The sequence below is a fragment of the Streptopelia decaocto genome, assembly GCF_964273445.1.
Source record: "Streptopelia decaocto genome assembly, chromosome: 11".
Taxonomy (NCBI): Eukaryota; Metazoa; Chordata; class Aves; order Columbiformes; family Columbidae; genus Streptopelia; species Streptopelia decaocto.
The window spans coordinates 12,730,289-12,751,749 of record NC_138666.1 but is presented as its reverse complement, the minus strand read 5'-3'; the positions used below and the strand labels follow the sequence as shown (position 1 = coordinate 12,751,749).

The window sequence follows — 21,461 nt, the reverse complement described above, 5'->3', positions numbered from 1 at the left end:
CTTACCATCATTTCTTCTCAGTCACGCCAGCCATTAACTCCAGTATAAGTTCTTATTTCCCATTTCACATGCAACGCACAATGTGCTGCAGATCTGTCCATCTTAGCCACTGGCATAACCCCACCTTACTGTCTGCAAGCAATTCACTGCTGAATGGACTTATGAGTTAGAGCGGGCCTGTCATTCCCATTTTACCAAGCCATATGCCAATATGGGCTGTCCCTGCTGTCCAGAGTCCTCTCTTAGTCTGGGTACTAGTTACTGACTTGCTAGTTCGCATCGTTACGTTTTGGTGGTGACTTTTCTCTGACTGCACCTGCATTTTCTGTGGCCACTCATCTTTTCCATTGCTCTTACAGTTTATCAGAAAATGACCTTGGAGAAGGGAGTATCCGTGCCCTGTCCGAGGGGCTGCCCTGCTTCCAGCACCTCCGGAGGATCGAGTGAGTACCAGGGCGCCGGCGGCTGCCAGGCAGAGCGTGGCTGGTTTGGTTTGTGGCTTTGCCAGGGTGGCAGTGCAGCAGATGGTGCTGGTGCTGTATTCCCTGCCAGTTCTGACATTGTGCCCTCTGTTTTTTCTCTCCCTGCTGCTTCAGCTTGAAACTCTGTGGAATCACTGATGATGCTTCAAAATCACTTTCTCGCAGCTTCCGACAGTGCCCTTCCATAGAGGAGATAACGTGAGTGTGGGAATGGATGGGGAGACCCTTCAACACACAGGTCGCTCTTGTTTCAATGTCTGCTCTTATTTTCAACTGCAGTACATTTCTGATCCTGATAAATACTTATTGATACTTACGACTGAGTACTTTTTAGTGATAAATTTACTAGTAATTTACTAACTGATGAAATTCACTGCTAAATTATTTTTGGTATAACTAACAACTTAATGGAAGCTGAATATGAAGAACTGAACAGAATATGGAGGAAAACACTCATCTTCAAGCTCTGCCCATTGTCCTTGGTCTTCTAGCATCTGCTTTGCAAGGCAGGACAAATTCCTCTTCTTGTTCTCTGTGGTCCAAGTCTTGCCTCCATTTTTTTACAAGGTGGCCACAGTTGGGTCTCAGAGCAGAGCAGAAGCTTCTCTGTGCAATTGTGGAGGCTGAATTGAGAACTCTGAGCAAAGTGAGTTCAGCCTGGAGATGAACAGGGTGTCCCACCAGCTGCAGTCTTGCACTTCACACTGGAATAATGGGTTGCTCTGAGGTGTGGATGTTCAACATGTTTTCAATAAACAGCAGAGATGGGCTAACTACCTTCTGATGTGTCTTCACCTGCACAGGAGAACCTCAGTGAGAAACCTGCTGGCTCTTTAGTAATCCCCACCGTGGCCAGCTGGGTGACCCTCGATTGTCACGCTACTCTTATGTGCTTCAGTTCTGCAAAGTATGTGTGGATGGTTTGAATGAAATGATACCTGGGTCAAAAGCCCACCAGACTTTCCTTGCCTTCCTCCTGAAGGTATTTGTGCGGAGATCACAGATCTCTTAGGACTCAGAGGATTAGGTCAAAACCAGGATTTTATTCTCAGGCCCATGAGAGGTCTGGCAAGAATCCAGTGGAGGAATGGGATGAGCGAAGCAATATTCAGTGCACAGGTGTGTCACTTGTAGCTTGGCACTAAGAATAGTTAATCACATGAGGAGTTACTACTCCTGCATTACTAACAGATAGGCGGGTTCTCCTTTAATAGCAGTGTTAGGAGGGGTCTTGTCTTATCAGTGGAGGCACATGTGAGTTCTGTCATTGGGAAAGCTGAGTGGCACAGTGAGGAATATGCTGATACCCATGAAATCCCAGAACAAGCTGTGAACTTGTTTGATGGGAGCCCCCAATTCTTGAGCTGGATCCTGCCCTTTCTATTTTTTTTTTTTTGGCTCCTATGCATGATATAGAAATTCTGGACTTCTCCAGATGTGGGTAGAGGAATGTCTCTGTGGGGTGGCCCTAGGATCATTTAGCTGAGTGGTGTAGTGAAGCACTGATGGTGATGTGTTAAGTTTTTGTTTTCCGGGTAAGAGGGAAACGGCTGGGCTGTTCAGCCAGTGGGAAAGAAAGGATCTGAAGAATTTTCTCCCTTGCTAATGTGCCAGAAAGTCAAAACCCCAGCCTTTCAAGAGCCCTGTGTGCTAGCCTTTGAAAGAGCTCAGGGTCAAAAGGCAGCTTTAAGAGCAGCTCAGAGAGGCATATTAGCTGCTGCAATAGTTTAACACCATCAGCACAAGGAAGAGTCGTCCCGGAATAAAGCTGCGTGCTCAGCAGCCTTTTCCATCTCTCGCATCTCATTCCCTGGGCCTGCAAGACACTGGAAACAACCACGGTCCCCAGGCTCTGTGGGAATACTCCCTAGTGTCTTACCGTACATGAAAACGCCTGGTGAAACAGGAAAGTCCGCAACATTAAGTTTGTGAATGAGAGGAACGTTTACCTGCCATGATAAGCTCTTGTAAACAGGCTAATCTGTGAGGCGGTTGTATCACAGCCCCGCTGTTCTTCCCCTGTGTTTATTGACTGACTCACAGTTGGGATTTCTTGTCTGTCTTAGACTGGCTTGGAACGCCCTTGGTGACGGAGGAGCCCGAGAGTTGGCCAGTGCTCTCCCAGAGATGGAAAAGCTGAAGATGTTAGAGTGAGTACAGCCCTGCAAACTTCACTGTCTGGGATGGTCTAAATGGGTACCATGTTCAGAGAGCCTTCCTTTGTGAAAGCCTGCAGCAAGGCAACAAATCCATCCCCAGGATGGAGCAGCCAAATTGTGGGTGTTGAGGCCCACAGGAATCTCAGATACAGCTGGATCTGCAGTGCAACCAGCAGCTGGGGTCAGTGTCACCAGCTCATGTGCTGGCCTGGTGGCATCACAACCCAACCCTGTTCCTTGAAAGAGACCATCATCTTCTGCTCAGGAGCTGCTCATGGAGCTTTCCTTGGCTCTTTGGAATACACTGCATGTGTCCTCTATCTCTTAGCCATGAGAAAATATTCATCTGTGGGTCATAGGGTGAGGAACTGAATTTTGTTTGCCTTGAGCAAGGAAACTACACAGTGGAGCCTGGCTGATTTACAAGTACAAGCAGGAAGGTTGTGTCTGAGGCAGGAGAAGTTGTTACTAGCATTTTCTGGCACCATGCTCATGGTGGGATCCATTAGAGTGTTGGAAGGGCAAGAGATGAGCTTACAGATCCTGTTGCTAGAAGGAGGTTGCAGGGAGCAGCGCACACACGCTTCTTGCATAAATATGGCCACAGTCATAACAAGGTAAGGCTGATGTAAGTTATATGGTGTTGCTGTGCTTGTGCAAAGTGTAGCTCTTCCGGGGCAGGAGAAGGAGCCAGTGATTATTCAGCTGTTTTCCACTCTTAATTTGCTTATGGATTTTAAAACTCTCTGTTTTTACAACAGTCTGGAGAAGAATCGCATTGGCGCCTGTGGGGCCACAAAGCTAGCAGAGGAGCTTGCCAGGTGCCCGGAAATTCAGTCCATAAGGTGAGCAGGCATCATGGAGCTCTGTGGCTGGTATTGGCTCAGCCAGGGAAGTCAGGGTGACTAGTTTTGGGGCAGACGTGACCAATGCTGGCCTGCTCCCCTGGGTTAGCTGGCAGGGAATACAATATTGCAGGGGATGCAGACGCAAGCCAAGTAAGTTGAAGGTTTTCTAGGCCAGCTCCACCCCTCAGAAAGTCCTGGGAAAAAGGGACAGACGAGCTTACTGGCATTAAATGAGGCAAAAATGAAAACCCAGTTGTGTAATGTTCCCATCAGGAGGTTTTTTGCTTTTCTTTCTGTAAGTTTTCTTCCATTGCATCTGGTTTCACTTTTGAGATACATTCCTGCCCTGTCGCACTCTGTCCTGGGATCCATACCTTGCAGATATTTGGACACCTGATTTTCCCGCTCTTTGTCACTGCTGCTCCAAACCCCATGTATCAAACTCCACTAGAAAACTCTTGTAGGAGAGACCCATTCATCCTTCACTCATTTGAAAAGTCACTCTTCTGAGAGCATCTCTAATACTTTTCTGGTAACAGAGGTCCCAGAGCCAAGTGTCCTGCCCTACCTGACCTGTCTCTTTGGCCTGAAACGGGCTCTGCCTTCCCCAGTAGTGAGAGCAGCCCAAGAGCAACCACTGAGGAATGTTTCTGGTCCTGGCTGTGTCTCGGGGCCCCTGTGTGGTTGCTCAGAGTGGGCACAGCACACAGTCCGTCTGCCTCCCTGAAGTGCTCTGCTTTACAAGGTCCAGGCCCAGTATGGGAAGCTTTTGGGTGGGCTCCACCAAATGAGGTAGATGCTTGTGTGTGACTGAGTCCTTCCTCTGCTTTCTGAGCTCCTAGTGGCCTGAGGGCTTTCCAAAGCCTTAATCTCTTTCCCAAGGCAGGTGAGTCATCTCGGTGGGCAGGCAGCTGCGGGATTGCTGCTGTCTCGCTGAGGTACGGCTGTACCTCGCTCCTGGCTCACGGTTGGACCTGCTTTGGTGAAAACCCAAAGCTGCCTCTTCCACTGTCTTCACTGTGCCACCTCCTTGCTCACTGCACCTAGTCCTACAGTAACACGTGTTCTCCCGTTGTAGGTTGTGGGACAACCCAGTGCCTGAGGGCCTTGCTCAGAATTTGACAAGCCAAGACCCAAGACTCTGTTTCTCCTTCTACTAGTAAAGAAAAGCCCTCGCCTGACTAGGAATTGCACCTTGTCTCACACAGCCCTCAACCATTGCACTAAAGAACCCAGGAAATCAAAGCTCCTACAATTAAAAACTGTAGCTATTTGGTCTTCCTTCGTTGCACTGAACCGTTTGAATGCTTTGTGGTGGTTTGTTTCTCGTGAGCTTTTCTTGTGCAGAAAAGCAAAAGACTCTAACGAATCGCTGCTGAGCAGGCAGTGTTCTTGCTGTACAAACACTGAAACTCTTTCCAGGAGGATGAGATGCATCTACTCAGGCATTCAGAAAGCCAACAGGGTATTTAATTATCTTTAATCAAGATTACAACACCCACAGGGTGTTCCAATAAAAGAATTCACATCCTCTAGGAGAGGATGTAAAATTATTTATAAAATTGTAAGATGTTGACCTTGTTAGAAATGCACTCAGGCTGTTTGAAAATTGTGGATAACTGTATGTGAAATACCTCTGTGATTTTTAGGCAAGCACTGGTTATATGTATGTTTGTTTGCTTCATAGCAGGCTTCTTTTCCTACAAAATTGCCTCAGTTTCGTAGTGGAAACTTCAGGACTTTCGAAATCTCAAATCATTCCCCCCAAATAATATTTATACTGTGATAACGTGGAAAGGCTGATGTCACCAGAAATTTCACTGAGAAACTTCAAAGCACTGTAAGAAAAATGACTGTTCTCCATGAGATGTGCACTACTGAGTATTTTCACATGGGGCTTTAGTAGACCTTTGTGAGTTTTTGGAAGATTTGATTGCACTGTTTGAGGTGAAGCAAGGGGTCACTTAGCTTGAAGCACTGACCACATGGAAGATCCTTCAAGCTTCTACCATCCCCTGAATCCCAAAGCCACTGTGTTGCTGGGTGATGGATGTTGGAACTGTGAGAACTGGAGGGAGAAGATCCCAGACACGGAGTTGGCTGCTTCAGCTGCCCTTCGTATGTGTGGAGTGCCAGCTTGCATCCTTCTAATTATTTATTAACTTGTTTCATCATGTTTTCCTTATGTGTAAATATTTAATCCTTGTAGTGGGTTTATTTATGGACTTTTGTTTACGGCACTGTTTGCCTGGAGAGATGTAATTGATGGAAATGAGACAGAAATGCTGGTCCAGCAAACCTTTGGGCAGAGGATGTGGAGAAACGGTGCCTCCTATTCCTGGGAGAACCACTGTCCTTATTTAAATATCAGCATTAGGCTCTGTGAGATACTGATATTGTTGCATAGATGTAGGATGCATTTTGCAGAGACTGCACTCTGTAAAGGGTTTAAAAGCAGCAACAAATTTTAAAAGTTAGCAAAAGTCCTTACCAGACCATAATTCAATAAAGTAATCAAGTACTGGAGATTCAAACACTGGAATTTAGGAAAAACTTCACCAAATGTGGCTTTTATTTTCATTCTGTATTTTCAGATCTAGTTCGCAGATGCAAATCTTCCCAGCACCCAATAGAGGAGCAGTGTGGCACAAAAGGCAGCATGATCATGTACCAAAAGGCCTCTCAGGGCCGTTGGCTCGTCACAACTTTCAAAGTGAGCATGTTTGTCAGGTGGGCTCTTCTCTGGCCCTGCTCTCCTAGGACTTCTTTTGGGAGTACAGGAGTTTGGACAGAGTTTGCAGTGACAGTCTGTTTTGGTCCAGGCTTTGAGCTGAAAATTAAATTTTCCTGCATTTGAAACATCATTTTAATAGGACTGTGTGTGGTAAATAATAGAGGCTGAGTTTTACTCTGTATGAAGAAGGGAAGTACTGGGAGTGGACTTTTTAGTGCACTTGGTGATGGCCACTTTGTCATCTTCCATAGCATCCAGAGCCTTTTGCTGTTACCACAGGCCCAGGTACTGGGGGAAAACCAGACAATATCGCTGTCAGACAGATCTTTGTTCAGCTCCATTGTATCGTCTCCTATAGCCACCCACTCCTGCATTAGAATTTTTTCAGGTGTTGCGATAATTTATTTTGCTCCTTTACTGGTGTTAAATGTTCCTTCTTGCTTATTGTTTTTCCTCCCTTTTTGTTGAGGAATAAAATGTGCTTTACCTGAATAAATAAGAATACCACTTTGATTAGTGCTTGACTTTTCAAGTCAGCTTGGTTTTCTGGGTCTTGGATGCTAACCCTAAATGGCTGCCTTGGGTAGAGCAGCCACTGTAGAGAGATCTGTTGGGTTTAAGTCACATTGTTGGTTTGTTTTCCCTTGCAATGAAATGCACTATTTAAAAAATGGATGAGACCTGATATTCCCCCCCTGCAGCTCCCCTGACTCCTGAAGTGAGGAAGCGTACATCTGCACCCTGAGGTACAGCTGCAGCGCATCAGAGAGTGCCTCGAATCCAGATGCACACCTGCATTCCTCACATTCTTCCCCAAATTCAGGATTAGCTCCCAGACACACGTCTGTCTGACCCGAGAGAGCGGCCACCCCAGCGCAAGCCCCAGGGAAGGGACTTGCAAGATGTCACAGCATCTTTTTGAGAACACCAGGTGTCAGCAAAACCCCAAAAATAGGAAGCGGTTGTCTGTAGTCCAGTGATTTTGGCTAAAAGCGGGCTCTGTGCTGTCTTTTGAGTGCGTGGGTTGCATTTAAAAAATATATATATATATTTGGATTGAGTTGTATGCGAAACACAAGAACACAATTGGTCCCGAGTTTGTTTCTTGCACTGAATGCCAGGGACTTTTAGGCCACCCTTCCTCATTGTGCTCCCCATTTCATTTCGTTGCTCATGTCCATATTCCAGCTTGTGTTCACATCTGAAAGTTTCCAAGGGGAACCTGGAGGATTTGTGTAATTTTTGAGGGATTAAATGAATCTTCTGGTATGCAGGAAGACATCAGGCCGTTGCGGATTGTGTGTGAAGGCTGAATACCAGACCAATTTCCAAACAGGTAATTATCGTGGTCCATTTTTAGAGCTGTTACTATTACGTTTCAGATTTATCGTGGTCCAAAAATGGAAATGTATCAGGACGCTCCACACACCCCTATTGTTTCAGGCTGCCTGCAGTCTCTGAAGACAATGTCTGAGCTAGTCAGTACTGGTTTCATACACAGAAGGGAATTTGCCCCCTGAGACCAGATCTTTAGAAAGAAATACACTGCTGTAAATAAACACGCTGCTGGAGGGCGATGAGGAGCCTGGTTTTTGTGCTAGGAACAGCCAGAGCCAGGCTGGGCCAGGCTTTTGCACGCAATGGCTGCTGTCTTGTAGAGCTGGAAACACAGCCGCTGTTCCCCCTCTGCTAAAACCAGTTCCAGCTAAACCTGCCATGACTTGGAGGCATCCTGCTGGGCAGGAAAGAAAACATAGGAAAAACTGATTTTTTTGAGAAAATGGGCACATTTGCATTCATGAAATACTGTCTGCCTCTGCCTTTTTCTCCACAAAGTGACATTTTAGGCCATGGGCATGGAGGCAAAAGGGCAGGTCTGGCACAGACCCCAATTCTCCCGCTGAATTCCTCTTTCAGGCACAACCTCATCCTTTCCTGTGATGGTTTCTGGCCAGATTTACATGGAAAGAAGGTGTTTGCTCCTAAAAACTGGGCTCAGCTATTAGGTGGATGTTGCCTGTGGTGTCACCTGTGCTGAGCAGGAGTGTTTGTGACCTGTGAGCCTGTCCTGTGTCCCCAGCCCTGCTCCTGGGGTGCTGGGAAGGGAGCAGGGCTGGCAGGGGGGGAACCTCATCCAGGCTGAAAACTGACGGGGTGCTTTCAACCTCTTCTGGCTTAGACAGCTCAAGCTGGAGGAGAGGGGAAAGCTGGGCAGGGGCAATACACTGCTTATTTTACCAGTGATCTTTAAAAGCACAAACAGAGCCTGTAGCAAAGGGCTCTGTACAAATACAGACAGCATATTTTAGCTGAAGCCTCAGAGGGAGGCTTCTTGTCTTATTACCCTGTGTCCATATCAAAAAATATCTATATAAATATCCCCAGTGCTTGATGATGTGGCTGCCAAGCGTCAGGTGAGGTTATTAATGGTACGTTGGGTGCAAACCCCAGTGGCGGCAGGCTGGGAAGGGAATCACGCTGGCTCCCCGGGCCGAGCAGGGTGTCGGGGGGTGCGATGCTGGCCAGCCCCGTGGCGTGGGCTCCCCCCAGCTCTGGGGCAGCATTGGGCACTCACCTATTTTCCTTGTTTCACCAGCTTTTTCCGACGGGAAGCAACATCAGCCAGAGCCACCGCAGGACACAGCGTCCCGACCCGGACCCTGTGCTGGTTTTGACAGGGTGATGCCAGCACCGGGAGCACCCACAGTTCGCGGGCAGGATGGGCCCCCCTGGCATCCAGGCAGCACAAAAAACACTGGGTTTGGGTTAAAAGCAAAGGGTGATGATCCAACAAAGTTATGTTTTCATTCTAACTGGCTGGGTGTTTTTTTTTTTCCAGCCTTTCCACGCCTCGTATGTGCTTTTGTACAAAGAGTGAAGCCAAAAAGCTCGTCGGGGGAGGGGGCAGAATGGCCGCGCCCGCCCCCCGCCATCGCCGCCCACCCTCCGCCCCGTTCGGGGCGGCGATGGCGGGGGGCGGGCGGCGGGCGCGGCCGTGGGGAGACGCTGAGCCCACGGCCCCGCGGGAGCTGCTCGGCCCGGCCCGGCCCGGCCCGGCCCGCGGCGGTGAGTCCCGGGGGTGAGTCCCCGCGGTCCCGGGTGGAAAGGGGGGCGCATCCAGCTTGACACGAGTGGCTGAGCCAGCCCCACGGTGGGATCGCTCAGCGTGGGGGGGTGGGGGGTGGGAGCCGTGGGGAGGTACGGGCGGTGAGCTCCGGTGTCCCGCCTGGAGGGTCGTGCTGCGCGGTCAGTGTAACCACGGTGTCAGCCCCCGCATGGGGACCTGCGCGGCAGTGTCCCCACCGGCTTGTCGTGGGGGTGCGTGGTGTCCCTGCTGCCCTCCTTCTCCTAGGACAGACCCTCCATCCCCCGGGACAGACATCCCAGCGCCTGGATCAGACCCCCCAACCCCCAGAGGCAGAGCCTTCAACCCCTGGATCAGACCTTCCATCCCTGGGGACAGAGCCTCCAGCCCCTGGATCCGCCCCTTGACCCCTGAGGCTGCCCCCCACCCCATCACTTTACACTCCAAACACCCCCAGCCCGGGCCCCTCTGTTCACGCACGGTGTAAAAGTTGTCCTACCCGGCCCCACTTTGTGCATCCACATCTGCTCCCGAAGATGCCAATCAGATGTGAAACCCCCCCAGAAAAAGAAAGCGCCAGGGCCTGGTGACTTCGCTCCCCGAAGCTGGGGATGTTTGGTTGGGGTTTTTCCTGGCAGCTGCTGCAAGCGCCTCTCCTTCTCCTCCAGCATCGAGTGGCGAGGGGGTCTGGCCAGCTGAACGCTGGGGAAGTGCAGAAACGCTTCTTCGGAGCTGTTTGCAGCCCGATGCTGCTCTGGCGGGTGGTGATATCCTTCGTGCGGCACATTTAGGGGGACACCGAGAGGGTTCACGCTCACGGATGGGCTGCCTCTCTCTTCTTCCCCGTGCCCAGCAAGACGCCTCGTCCTGTGAGACAGCGACAAGCAGAGCGTTTGGCTCAGCAGCGTGAGGGTGCTCGGAGGACGGCAGGCAGGGAGGTGTTTTCCCATCAGCTCCACCAGCCTGAGGACCTGATGCAATAAGTCTCCGGGTGAGTAACCCTAATTTTGGCGAGAGGCTGGATTAAAGCCAGCGGGGCTGGAGGATTTGGTGGGCAAACACACCCTTCAGAGCTGGTCACCACAAGGAGGGTGGAGCAGGAGCTGGAGAGGTGAGCTGGAAGCAGAGCGGTGGCAGAAATGTCTCTGAAGGGCTGGGTCCTTTCTGCTGACTCCCCAAGAGCCTGAGCTGCTTTGCAGGAAGTAATTGGGAGGATCCTTGTGAACCTCGAACCCCAGGTTTGAAGCCTCCTGGAGGTGCACTTGAACCTTGCTGGAGAAGCTGGAGTCAGAATCAGGCCAGTGCGAGCACAGCTCAGGGACACTCAGTTCCAATATTGCTCCCGCATCTCCGGCATCAGCCTCCTCCTGCCAGCCCAGGTATCGGGAGCTCTCATGCCGCCGTGAGATGCCTCTGTGCTTTTTCTGGGTGTTGGAAAATGTTTTATTACAGTCCAGAAGTCACATCCCGTTGTAGCCTGTCGGGGGGCAGGGAGCAGAGCGATGGGAGGAGGAAGGCTGGGAACAAAAACTCGGGGCGTGTGGAAAGGATCTGTTTTGATGAAATGAGTTGGTGGAGGATGTTTTCCTGGAGTGACCTCGGGAAAATGCTGCATTTGCTTTAGTTACAGCTGTGTTATAGCCTGGGACATACATTTTTCTCATGATGTGCATTTTTTTTTCTCTGCTCTTGCCTATGGAACATTCCGATTGGGATAGTGTGGAGGTGAGGCACCTAGTGAAGCTTCCAGGTGTCTCAAAAATTGCACCTACCCGTGGTGTAGGCAGCCTCTAGCACTTGCCTTGGGTAGACAAGTAGCCCTGGAGCTGCTCTCGGAGAGCCCGGAGGGGGTTTGTGGGCAGCCTGCCTGTGCCGGCACCGTCAGCGTGTGCCCCGCGGTTCCCAGGACCTGCTGGGTCAGGGTCGTGGTTTGCATCTCTCAAACAGGGTGCAGACATCACGCTGTAGCAATGTGAGGGTGGACAGGGTTGTACGACTGCTGGTATTATTTGAGACGCTGCCTGTGATGCTTCTCCCTCCCCGCTGCCTTTCTGAGCTTGATCTAAGGAGAAATGAGATCATCTAGAGCCGCATCAGCACGTCCTCACTCCTGGGGTCTGCGCTGGTGGGCAGCGAGGGACCCTGTGCCGATTCCTCGCGATCCGGTGCAGTTTGTAAAGCCTGGGGACCCTGGTGCCTGGCCAGTCTGTGCTGGAACTGAGGGGCACGGGGTTTCCAGTATGGGAGAATCCTGTTTGGGTTCCCTGCTGGGTTTTCAGCTGCATGTGAAAATGCTCTTTGCCCTGGAGGGGGTCTCTTCTGTGCATCCCCTTACAGTCCTCATCTCTGCTCGTCCCCTGTCCACCCTGCTGCCTCGCTCTAAAACGGGGTTACGCAGTGCTGGAGTGGCCACCAGCTACCCCCAGGTTTACCAGTCTGCCCACTGGAATGCTGGAGTTGCATCGGCTTTGTTAGTCTTTTGGCAGTCAAAATGTGGTGTGTGAAGAGTCTGCGAGGAACAACACCTTCTTTTGCTCCCAGTACACCCAGCAGAAAGAGTTTCCCACTGACTCCAGTGGAAACCTCCGGCTGGGGAAAGCTGGCTGGAGTTGCTTGTACCACCATAAATCAGGGCCTGTTCTCCAGGAGCTGTCGGTGTGCCGAGAACGTAATACCCGGCTAATTGATGAAAAAGCAATGCTTGCAGTCTCCCGTCCTGGTTTGGGGTTGCCAGCGCTTATAAGGAGCTCCTTATGTGAGAGCCTTTACTTGTGTTCAGAGGCAGGGCAGGGGGAAAGGAGAAGAAAAGGTAAATTTTCTGAAATGGTGGAGTAGCCAGGTGTTAAAAATGGTGCTCCTGGCAGGGTGCAAAACCACAAAACAGCGTGAAAAAAAATAATGGAACTCATTCCCTCCCCGCCCCCCCTGAAATCTTGCAGTTTGTCTTTTAAACCTCTGTAAAATATTTGTTGAGGGACCTGAGTCATCACTTTTTGCCGCTTTGGCTCGGTTTCCTGGTGGCTGGTTTTGCGAGGATACTTGTTTGGATCACAGGAGCAGGGGAAAAAGTAATTCCCAGGAACTAAGGTGAGTTTGGAGATCATAATAATATTCTTAAAATATCAGAAAAACAAGCAAGTGTAGTATTCAGCAAGAAGGGCTCCACTTTTTGTCTGCCTGCTGCTTTTGCTGAGGCTTTGGGTCAGATTTCTCTGCCTGTAGCCAGCAGGACAAAACTTGCATCTAGAATAGTCTCCTTCCCCCCAGCCCTGGATTTTCCGTCATCACATGGTTCCAGAAGCCGAGGATTCAGGAAGAAACATCAGCCGTCGTGAGGCTGATTTTAAATATGAGACGAGCTACAAATGCAACTTTTACTGTTGAACAGCAAGTCCAGTGCTGTGCAACCATTTAAACAGAGTTTTACATTCCCTTGAGCGGTGTCTAAAGCTGTTGGGAAGGAGTCAAGAATTTATCAGATGTAATTCTCAATGTAAACTGCTGCATTTTTTGGATCGTTGGCATACAAATCGGTTTCAGGGCAAAGCTTCTCACGTCAAGCAGCAGCATCTTCTGCTGCAAATCAGGCCAAAAACACCCAGTTCTTTATGAAAAGCTCAGATTGTCACGACAGGAGTCGCCTCTGTGCAGGGTGCAGGTGGGCTCCAGGCCCTGGGGACATCAGTGGTGCTTTATGTAGTTCGGTGTCAGCATTGCACATAACTACCTGTTAATTAATATTTATTTACATTACCAGGGCTCTGAAGCTCTGGCTGCTGCGGGGATGAAATGGTGCATGGATGGAGGGACCTGCATGTCCACCCCTGGCTTTCTGGCCGGCACGCTTGTAGTTTTGGCATGTGGTTCAGTTAGAAAGCAGTTAAAGGTATTTCTCATCACTTCAGTGCTGATTTTTCTTCCCCTCTCACGTGTGATATATGGTGTTGGCTAAAAATAGAAATTCAGTTAAAATTCAGAAAGCCAGCATTTTGTTTTCAGTCACTTAGAAAAGCCTTTAATAAGTTAAACAGCCAGTTTACGTTCAGTGCACTTGGAATGCAGGAGGTTCCCTCTGCACCTGCGTGGGAGCCCGCTGGCTGCGCGTCCTTTGCAGCCGTCCGCACGGGGCTGCCCTGCTCCTTTACACGTCATAGGGTCTGGCTGTAATTAAGTCAACTTCTTCCTCCAAATCTGCTTTTACTGGTTGTTGACGCAGATGTATTTCGCCCGTCATGAGAGCAGCTTGTATGGCTGCTGTTGTATTGGGGTAGGAAAGTTTTAATGCAGTTGCTAGCAGATAAAATCTGCCCAAAATCCTGAGAGTGCCTTGTCCCTCGCTGCGTCTCTGGGTTTGCTTCTTTGTCCCACCCGAAGCACGTGTCTGACACGAGCATTGCTGCTGTGGGGAGGTAAGAGATTCGTGTTTGGCATTTGCCTCTTGGATGGAGCTTCCAGTGTGTGCTGCCTGTGCCGGGCTGCCCGCAGCGCCCGGCCTCCCGCTTGCTCCTGGCCACTGGGCAACCATGTTTTCTGCTCCGGCATGGAGAAGGGAAGGAAACGGCAGCGCGTAAACCTCTTCCTTGGGTCTGCTTTGTAGGATGGTTGTGTGCAGGGTTTGATGCAATTGCTGGGATTCACAGTGACATCACGATGTTTTCTGCCCTAAATCACAGATTTCCCTAAATTGAGCCCCAGAGGCACCTTGTGGTCAAGTGAAATCGCACAATCTTCTCAGCACATCTGAGCCAAATACGCGTTTGCCAGCGGAGACTGGAACGGGGTCAGTCTGTGCGCTCAGCCATCGCTGCGCTCCTTAACGGAGGACGCTGCTGCGCTCTCGTCTTGCCCTGCCCCTTGCTCGCCCTTTCTCCGTTTCTGAGCAGCAAGTACAGAGCTGCTCCTGCTCCTGAAACGACATGTGGATTTGCGAGCAGGGCACGCGGCGGGTGCAGGGCACGCAGCAACCGTGGGGCATGCAGCAACCGTGGGGCATGCAGCAGGCACAGGGCATGCAGCAACCGTGGGGCATGCAGCAGGCACAGGGCATGCAGCAACCGCGGGGCATGCAGCGGGCACAGGGCATGCAGCAACCGTGGGGCATGCAGCAGGCACAGGGCATGCAGCGGGCACAGGGCATGCAGCACGGCTGCGCTCTGCCTCCTGCAGAAGCACCCAGCGTGCAGTTGTCTGGTAGCAGCCATCAGAGCCCCTCTATTTTCTCTCGGGTTTAGAGGAAGTACTTTTTCTGTGTGGTGTTTTTTGCCACTTTCTGGTTTTCTGAGCACTCTCCCAAAATGCGCTCAGTCCCTGCAGCTCCTCCAGAGCCCTGTCAGCCGTGGTGCTGCCTCCCTCGCACGTCACGCTGGGTGTGGAGAAGTGAGTTTTGCTTTCGCTTGCGGGGCCGGAGCCCTTGGCTTTCCGCCGGGGGAGAACTGCGGAAACACCGTTGCTGCTGGGAGCCTGGGGGCCTGTCCTCTCCAGAGCGCTCGGCTCTCCTGCTCTTCAGGGCTTGTGGTTTCTCACCAGTAAGTGGTTTTAGATACTTGGTGGGGGGTGGGCAGTGTGATGACATTTTCAGACTTCATCTGGATGGGGCTGGAGAACAATAAGTGGTTCCCTTTGCTCCCCCGGTGCAGGGCAGGCTCTGCTATCCGCAGCTGCCGGCACACTGGTTGCACATCCTGGTGTCTGGTTTTGCTTGCACATCCCTGGCTTATGAGATCCCCAGTTTCAGTGTCTCCACGGGTGTGAGACCCTCTGCGATGACGTGGGTCCCATCCTCTGGTCCTACAAAGGTGACGGGGCGGCGGCCGTGTCTCCACAGTGATGAAGGGGCGACCTCCACTGTGCCACCGATTGTGGCACAGGTCTGGGTCTGCTGCGGGGGCTCTCGCCTTTCCCGATGCCCTCGTCCCAGGGACAGCAGATCCCCTGAGCTACAGGGCGGCTGTGCGGGGCAGAGCAGCCCCAGGGACCTCCGGTGTCCACTCGGACAGGGGAAGCAGCCAGGGTGGCAGGTTTGGGTGGTGTCACGGGAGGATGCAGAGGGACCCTCGGGGACATCATCAGGGCTGCAGCAGGAAGGGGGTTGCAGAGCAGGGTGGGACTGTGTCTTGCTCCTACCCAGCAGGTCCTTCCTCATGAGCTGGTTTCTTTGCTGGTGTCCAGCAGCTGCGGTGACACACGTGGGGACGGCAGGAGCAGCTGGAGGTGGTGGATTTGTGTGTGAGATCTGTGGAGGCTGCCTCATCTCTGGTCTGGCCAGGGGAAGTGCTTTGGAGTGACTTTTCAGGTGATGATGTTTTCAAAATGAGATGAGCAGTGGATGGTGCTGATGAGTGCTGTGCTTAATGGGCAGCACAGAGAGACCCCCATACTTGCTGATCAGGCAGGAGGGTTATTACTTCCATCCACCCAGCTTCTTCAGAGCCTCTTCCCTGGCTCCAGGTGCTGACAACCCTCTTCACAGTCCTAAATCCCCACAGGCAGCCCTGGGTCAGACCCTCGAGTTCGAGGAGAGGGGAAGCAGCACAGAGCAGCGAGGGGCTGTGCCCAAGGAAGGGGTCTCCAGAAAGCAGAAAACAGGATGGCCCCCTCCTCTCTGGCTGTGGTGGGAGGGCTGTGTGCCACAGCCGAGGTGGGGGCCACGGTGCCCTTGGCTTCTTCTTCCATCAGGCAGGACTGTGGGACTCACAGTGTGGCAGCCTGGAAACCAGAGCCCAGCCTGGGCATCCCCTTCTGCCAGGTCTGCCACAGATCTCTAGGAATTTGAACTCAGTCTCAGCCATGCCATCCGTGCTGGGATGCTCAGAAGCAGTTTTCAGCCCTTTCCTGCCTTGCATGTGGGACAAAGATCCTCTGATGGTGCGGGTACCCAAGGTACATCCTTGCAGGGAGTTTTCATGTGTGAGCATCCCCTCTCTGCCGCCTCAGCCTGCTCACCCGCAGCAGAGGCATTTGCTGGTGACACCAGCAACTCGGGGCTGTGTACATGACTAATTGCATGTGCATTCGGAAGGTAACGAGGCTGTTATTAAGACCAGATGCAGTCTGGCGAATCCACCGTGTTGCCTAGGCGAGACTGAAAAGCAAACATTTTTGCTTTGCAAAATAATTCTGGAGGAGACTGTATTTGTTGACGGGAGGGAGGAAAGCGGCCGGTGCGGGTTTTGACGGCGTAAGGAGCTGCGTCGGGCATCTATCACAGCACATCCCAGCTTTTCCTGGCATCTCCAGCTCCGTGAGTGCTGCGTTTTGGCTTTTCTGCTGCTCTGGGCAACTGGTTTCTGTGTCTTCCTACTCCTCTTCTTTGCTTCAGTCTTCTGACAGCCCATTTTCACCTGCTCTTCATCCTCCCTCAGGTACCGCTGCTCTCCCGCTGTGCCTTCGCTGCCTGTAAGCTCAGATATGTGCTTTGTAGGAACCCAGATTCACCTGTTTGATACTCATCTCTCTCATTCTCCTCTTCCAGAAAGGAGATTTGCTTCTACAATTGCAATGGGCTGTAGTGGGGTAAACTGAGTCACAGGTGACTTCTGTAGGGTATTACAGAAATGACAGGTGATCCCAAAGGAAGGGAGGGACATCCCCAGGAGGGACCCAGAGGGACTTTGCATGGCATCAGTGGTGGGTATCGGTACTTCTGGGGCTGTTTCAAATATGCCTGGCGTTCTCTGTGAAAATAAATCTTATTTCCTTAAGGAGAGGAGATCGCTGAAGTTTGACAGCACTATTAACATTTAAAAAAAAAACCCAAAAGTTTCATTTAGAGTACAGCTTTATTTTTTTTCCTGTTAATGCTTAAAATGGGGCCTTAGTGTGGCCTGAGCAACTGTTTCTTGTGGGGCTTTTCTTCTGTGAAGAGACGGAGAACCTCCCAGGGCAGAAGTTAGTTTGCAAAACAGGTGACTCCTTCCCTTCCTCCTCCTTCAGATAGGAGAGGGACAAAAGATCCTGGGGCTTCCAGCTGGCCCTTCTGCATGTGCTTTGGGGATCTGCTGTAGGGATCGGGGGGCCCATGAGGTGAGGAGGAGAAGGAGGAGAACATCTGTGTGCATTGCTCTGTGGCTCCCAGATGTTCATCTCAATATTCTGGGTAGCCCCAAGGCTTGTGTGTGCCCCCCAGGCAGCAAAACCCCTCACTGCGGGACGTTGTGGACACACAGTGACTCGGAGGTGACCAAGTCATGGAGGAAAAAACACTTGAAGGTTACAAAGTGCAAAGGTGCATCTGGATCAGGAGATCCTAGAAAACAGAGCCCAGACAGGATTTAGGTACCATGTCCTTCCAGCCTGGTCCTGCTCTTGCAGGACATCTCTTCAGACATCTGCTGTGGCTGATGGCAGATGGGACCATGGGGCAATCAGACCTTCATGCTTGTCCCTGAGACCTCTCGTTGTCAGCCTGGCTGTGTTTTGGCAAGAGCCCACGTGTCTGTGTGATTGGAACGAAGCTGGCAGCTGGGATTGTACGTTGGGAGAATACTTGTCCGCAGATGCCAAGTGAGTCGCAGGACCTTGTTCAGGGTGGCAAATGGAGGGAGAGGAGAACAAAGAAAGGAGGAGAGACTGGAATACAGATGATGACGAGCCGGCTCTTTCAGTGCCAGTGCAATTCCCGCCCTGAATTTAAAGTGTTTGCTGAGGGGTTAAAGTGCCTTTGGCTCGCTGAAGCCTGGTGGTGCCTCAAATGTGAAGCCTCTGAGCCGTGGGGACTGGTGGCTGCTGCTGAGACTGGAGGGGACAGACCCCGCCTGGCCCCAGGGCCGGTGCTGGGTCCACGCCAGCACAGCAGGAGGAGAGGTGGCCCTGGGGTTGTTTCCTGGGACAGGATGGTGTGTGTGGATGGGCAATGGTGGCACCTGCAGACTTGGCCGTGCCCAGTTGGCATCACCACTCTCTGCTCCTGCCACCTGTCTGAGCGTTACCCTTTCCGTGGGGTTGTTTGAGGAGCCAACCTGGCTGGGAAAATGACGTTTTAATTTAAACTAATTACCTTTTGGCTGAAATCAGGATGCTTATGCTCCTCAGGGTTTTATACCAGGACTGGAGCTGAGGGAAGGAGAGCCTGCACCATGATTTGGGAGAGCTGCCCATCTCTTTGTCATCTTTGTCCCTGGTTGGCTGGCTGGACCAGCAGCTCCTTGGTGGAAGAATCATCTTTACTAGGATAGTGGGGAAAGAGATGACAACATTTTTCCGCTGCCTTTTGCCTTCCTGGGGAGGGACAACCACAGGATTTTGTGCTTGACACCCATGAGGTGGCGTCAAGCTCTCTAGGGTGGCACCTCGGGGAGAGGCCATTGGTCCCTTATTTTGGGTGCTGGGGTGGGCAGTGTGTCCATGCAGGGAACGCAAGTCCCATCAGGTCTTTGGCCTCAGGTGGCCCCGGCAGGTGCTGGCCGCCTCTCCTCTTCCCCATGCCCGTTCCAACCGTGCGCTCCCCAGGGAGCACGGCAGGCTGAGCGCAGGGGCTGGGGCAGGGGCGATGTGCAGCGTGCCAAGAGGATGTTTTGGTGCCTGCCAGCCCTGGGAAAAAGCTTTTTCCACTGAGTCATTTGCTGTCTCTGCTTTTTGTGAGATGGCGCCGAGATCTGGGGGAAGGGGAGATGGAAAAACCCAGCCCAGCTCTCCCTGCTCTGGCAGGACCAGGTCCACACCAGCACAGCTTCCCCATGTTTGCTTTTTGGAGGGAGAGGCAGACAGGCAGGCAGTAGCATAAATAGAACAAGCCCGGCTATTTTAAGACATTGATTAGATGATCTGTGCGCTAAAGAAAAAAATATATATATATTTCTTTTAGCTGCTACCGGCAACATGTGCTTGAGAGGCGCAGAGGCAGCTCCGGTGGGGATGGGCGTTTCAGAGCCGTCACCCCAGCAGCTGCAGGGGCTTTGGGGTGGATGAGCCGGGAGGAGTTTTGCTTCTGCATGTGTTTCTTCCTGAAGTTGCAGTAGATGGAGGGTTGCCTACGTGTGCCACTGTTTTGGTGTCACGCTGCTGTGAATGGGAGGCGATGCCCCGAGATGGGCTCGGTCTGGGAGGGGAAACTGCAGTCAGGGAAGGGACGTAGGTACTGTTTTGGTGATGTACATGTGTGCGTGCAGCCAAGGATGGGGATTTTTCTTCTTCTGGAGATGTTTCTGTGTTCCTATGGAGCTGACAAGATTGCACTGCTCTTGTCCTGTGCAGCAGGCTGTGATGAATAACTTGTATTTACTGTTGCGGGTTAAAATCAGGCTTGTTTTGGGTGACTTAGTGCCAAGCAGAGATATTGACAGGTAGGAATAGAGGGCTCAACACCTTGGAAGTGGGAGCTGTTTTCTGCTCAGTATTCATTGCAGATGGGGCCGAGTGCTCAGGGCAGCCGGCAGTGAGCCCAGAGCTCCCTCTGCCACCGCCGTGCTGGGGTCACCTCATCCCTGTCCCCCATCCCTGTCCCCCATCCCAGCCTGGAGCCGGAGCAGCAGCCCAGCTCCTGGCAGCGCCGGTGTTTGTAAATACTCATGCCCAGGCGAAACAAACAAATCATATTAATTGCGGCTTCAATGGCACACAGCAGCAGATGGGTTATCAAGGTAGAGGCAGGTGATCTTTGGAGTTTTTAGATAAAGTGGATGAGCCAGGAGCCACTCTGAAAAAAGAGGGTAACAGGTATTGAAGGAGATGCTGAAAAGAGCTGTCTCTCCACTAGCAACCCCAGCCGCAAAGATTTATTAGTATAAATTAATCTTTTTTCTTCTTCTTTGTTGAACACCTTTGGTGTTTTTTGCTGAGTGCATCCCAACTGCGCATCAGAAGGCAAAACTGTTGTGTGGGATGGGGTTTTGCTCTACTAATGGTATAAAACACATTTGTCTCTGCAAAACGCCTTTTGTAGCAGACTTTTGGTAAGCTTCTCTTATGACAAAGGAGATTTTTTTATCAGGGCCCTGTAAATCATCCCGTGCACCAGGTCATGCAGTGTTTGTCACATTTGCCTTGCTCTTTCGTGAACCAGCTGTTGCCACTTTTTAATTGCTGCCAACGCCACTGCTTCCTGGTGAGCTGGGTGGAGATAGGGCTGTACCTGCCCTGCACCCCACTCATACTCGTGGTCTCACCCCTTTTCTTATGATGGTTTGGGGGGCAGAGCTCAAGTTTGGCCCTCACGGCTCAGGTTCATGGTCCATGGCTTGGAACCAGCCAGACAATGACCAGTTTTCCTGCTGAAAGATGGTGTGGAAGTGTAGTTCCTCCCCACAAAATAACCCCAGCATGCTGGGAGAAGAGGTTGGGACCCCTCGCTCCCTCAGAGGGGTGAGCAGAAAATGTTACCTTGCTTTGAAAATCTGTTATTTATGGAGAAAAACCAAGGCAGGTTGCAGATGCTCTGCTGGGCTCCCACTCAGGACATCTGCCTGGTGTGGTGGCCACATGGGGATGGTGACTGAGCAGAGCTTTGGAGCCAGGAAAGCCTCATAACTTATTGAGTGTAACTTACAGCAGAAAGCCCTGGACGTGGCCCCTCTGCCTGTGCCCAACCCACCGGTGCCAACAAAGCGTTTTCTGCCTTTCTGCTCGCACTGAGGTTTCTCTCTGTTCTCGTGTCGCACAGACTGCCTGGAGCTGCTGCCGCTGGAGCCCATGGCGTACACCGTGACTCCCACGCCGGCGGGGCCCGTCGGCTCCCAGTACTGTGTCTGCAAAGTCGAGTTGTCCATATGCGGCCAAAACCTTCTGGACAGGGATGTCACTTCCAAATCTGACCCCTTCTGCGTCCTCTTCATGGAAGTCGATGGGAAGTGGGTGGAGGTAAGTCCTGAAATTCTGTGGATTTCCTCCTATGGTTTGCCTGTGCTTGTGTATTCTCCCTCTTTGCTCGACTACAAGGATGGTCCTTGTTCCTCCCCAAGCAGAGGCAGAAGCTCTTCTGGTCTTCCTGAGGCTGGCACTGGTGTGTTAATTATTCTGTGTTTTGCAACTGGTCCTTTCGCTGTCTGTACTTTCTGCTTTGAGCTGGGGGTTCAACTGAACTGCAGATCTCAAAACACCAACCTCTGGGAAGGCACATGGCAGGTGTGAAAGGATCTTGTCACCTTCAGAGTGCTCCCAGCCCCTTCTCAATCTGCTGTAAGCTGGGGATACTTCAGATTTGGGTGCCTGAAGTGCTGA

The 21,461-nt window shown here is 51.6% G+C and overlaps 3 protein-coding genes across 13 annotated transcripts in view; 2 read left to right on the top strand and 1 right to left on the bottom strand.

Moving 5' to 3' along the window:
• NLRC5 (NLR family CARD domain containing 5) overlaps positions 1-8,844 on the top strand; it is a 41,963-nt gene extending 33,119 nt beyond the window's left edge. For 2 of the 5 annotated variants that reach the window (XM_082062737.1, XM_082062739.1), the window contains 5 exons: positions 360-443; positions 597-680; positions 2,549-2,632; positions 3,403-3,486; positions 4,568-6,747. In XM_082062737.1, the coding sequence (XP_081918863.1) occupies positions 360-443; positions 597-680; positions 2,549-2,632; positions 3,403-3,486; positions 4,568-4,649 (418 nt within the window). In that variant the 3' untranslated portion in view covers positions 4,650-6,747. Of the gene's footprint in view, positions 1-359; positions 444-596; positions 681-1,049; positions 1,213-2,548; positions 2,633-3,402; positions 3,487-4,567; positions 6,748-6,924; positions 7,392-7,411; positions 7,560-8,819 lie in introns of those variants that run through there. The other 3 variants (XR_014185141.1, XR_014185142.1, XM_082062738.1) reach the window with 3 other exon arrangements.
• The window catches only part of POLR2C (RNA polymerase II subunit C), a 210,199-nt gene that overhangs the window by 136,578 nt on the left and 52,160 nt on the right, over positions 1-21,461 (bottom strand). The window lies entirely within an intron of this gene.
• CPNE2 (copine 2) overlaps positions 9,232-21,461 on the top strand; it is a 47,166-nt gene continuing 34,936 nt past the window's right edge. For 3 of the 7 annotated variants that reach the window (XM_082062744.1, XM_082062740.1, XM_082062746.1), the window contains exons 1-2: positions 14,716-14,833; positions 20,905-21,101. In XM_082062744.1, coding sequence (XP_081918870.1) covers positions 20,934-21,101 — 168 coding nt within the window. In that variant the 5' untranslated portion in view covers positions 14,716-14,833; positions 20,905-20,933. Of the gene's footprint in view, positions 9,303-10,161; positions 10,300-14,715; positions 14,834-20,904; positions 21,102-21,461 lie in introns of those variants that run through there. The other 4 variants (XM_082062742.1, XM_082062743.1, XM_082062745.1 and 1 more) reach the window with 4 other exon arrangements.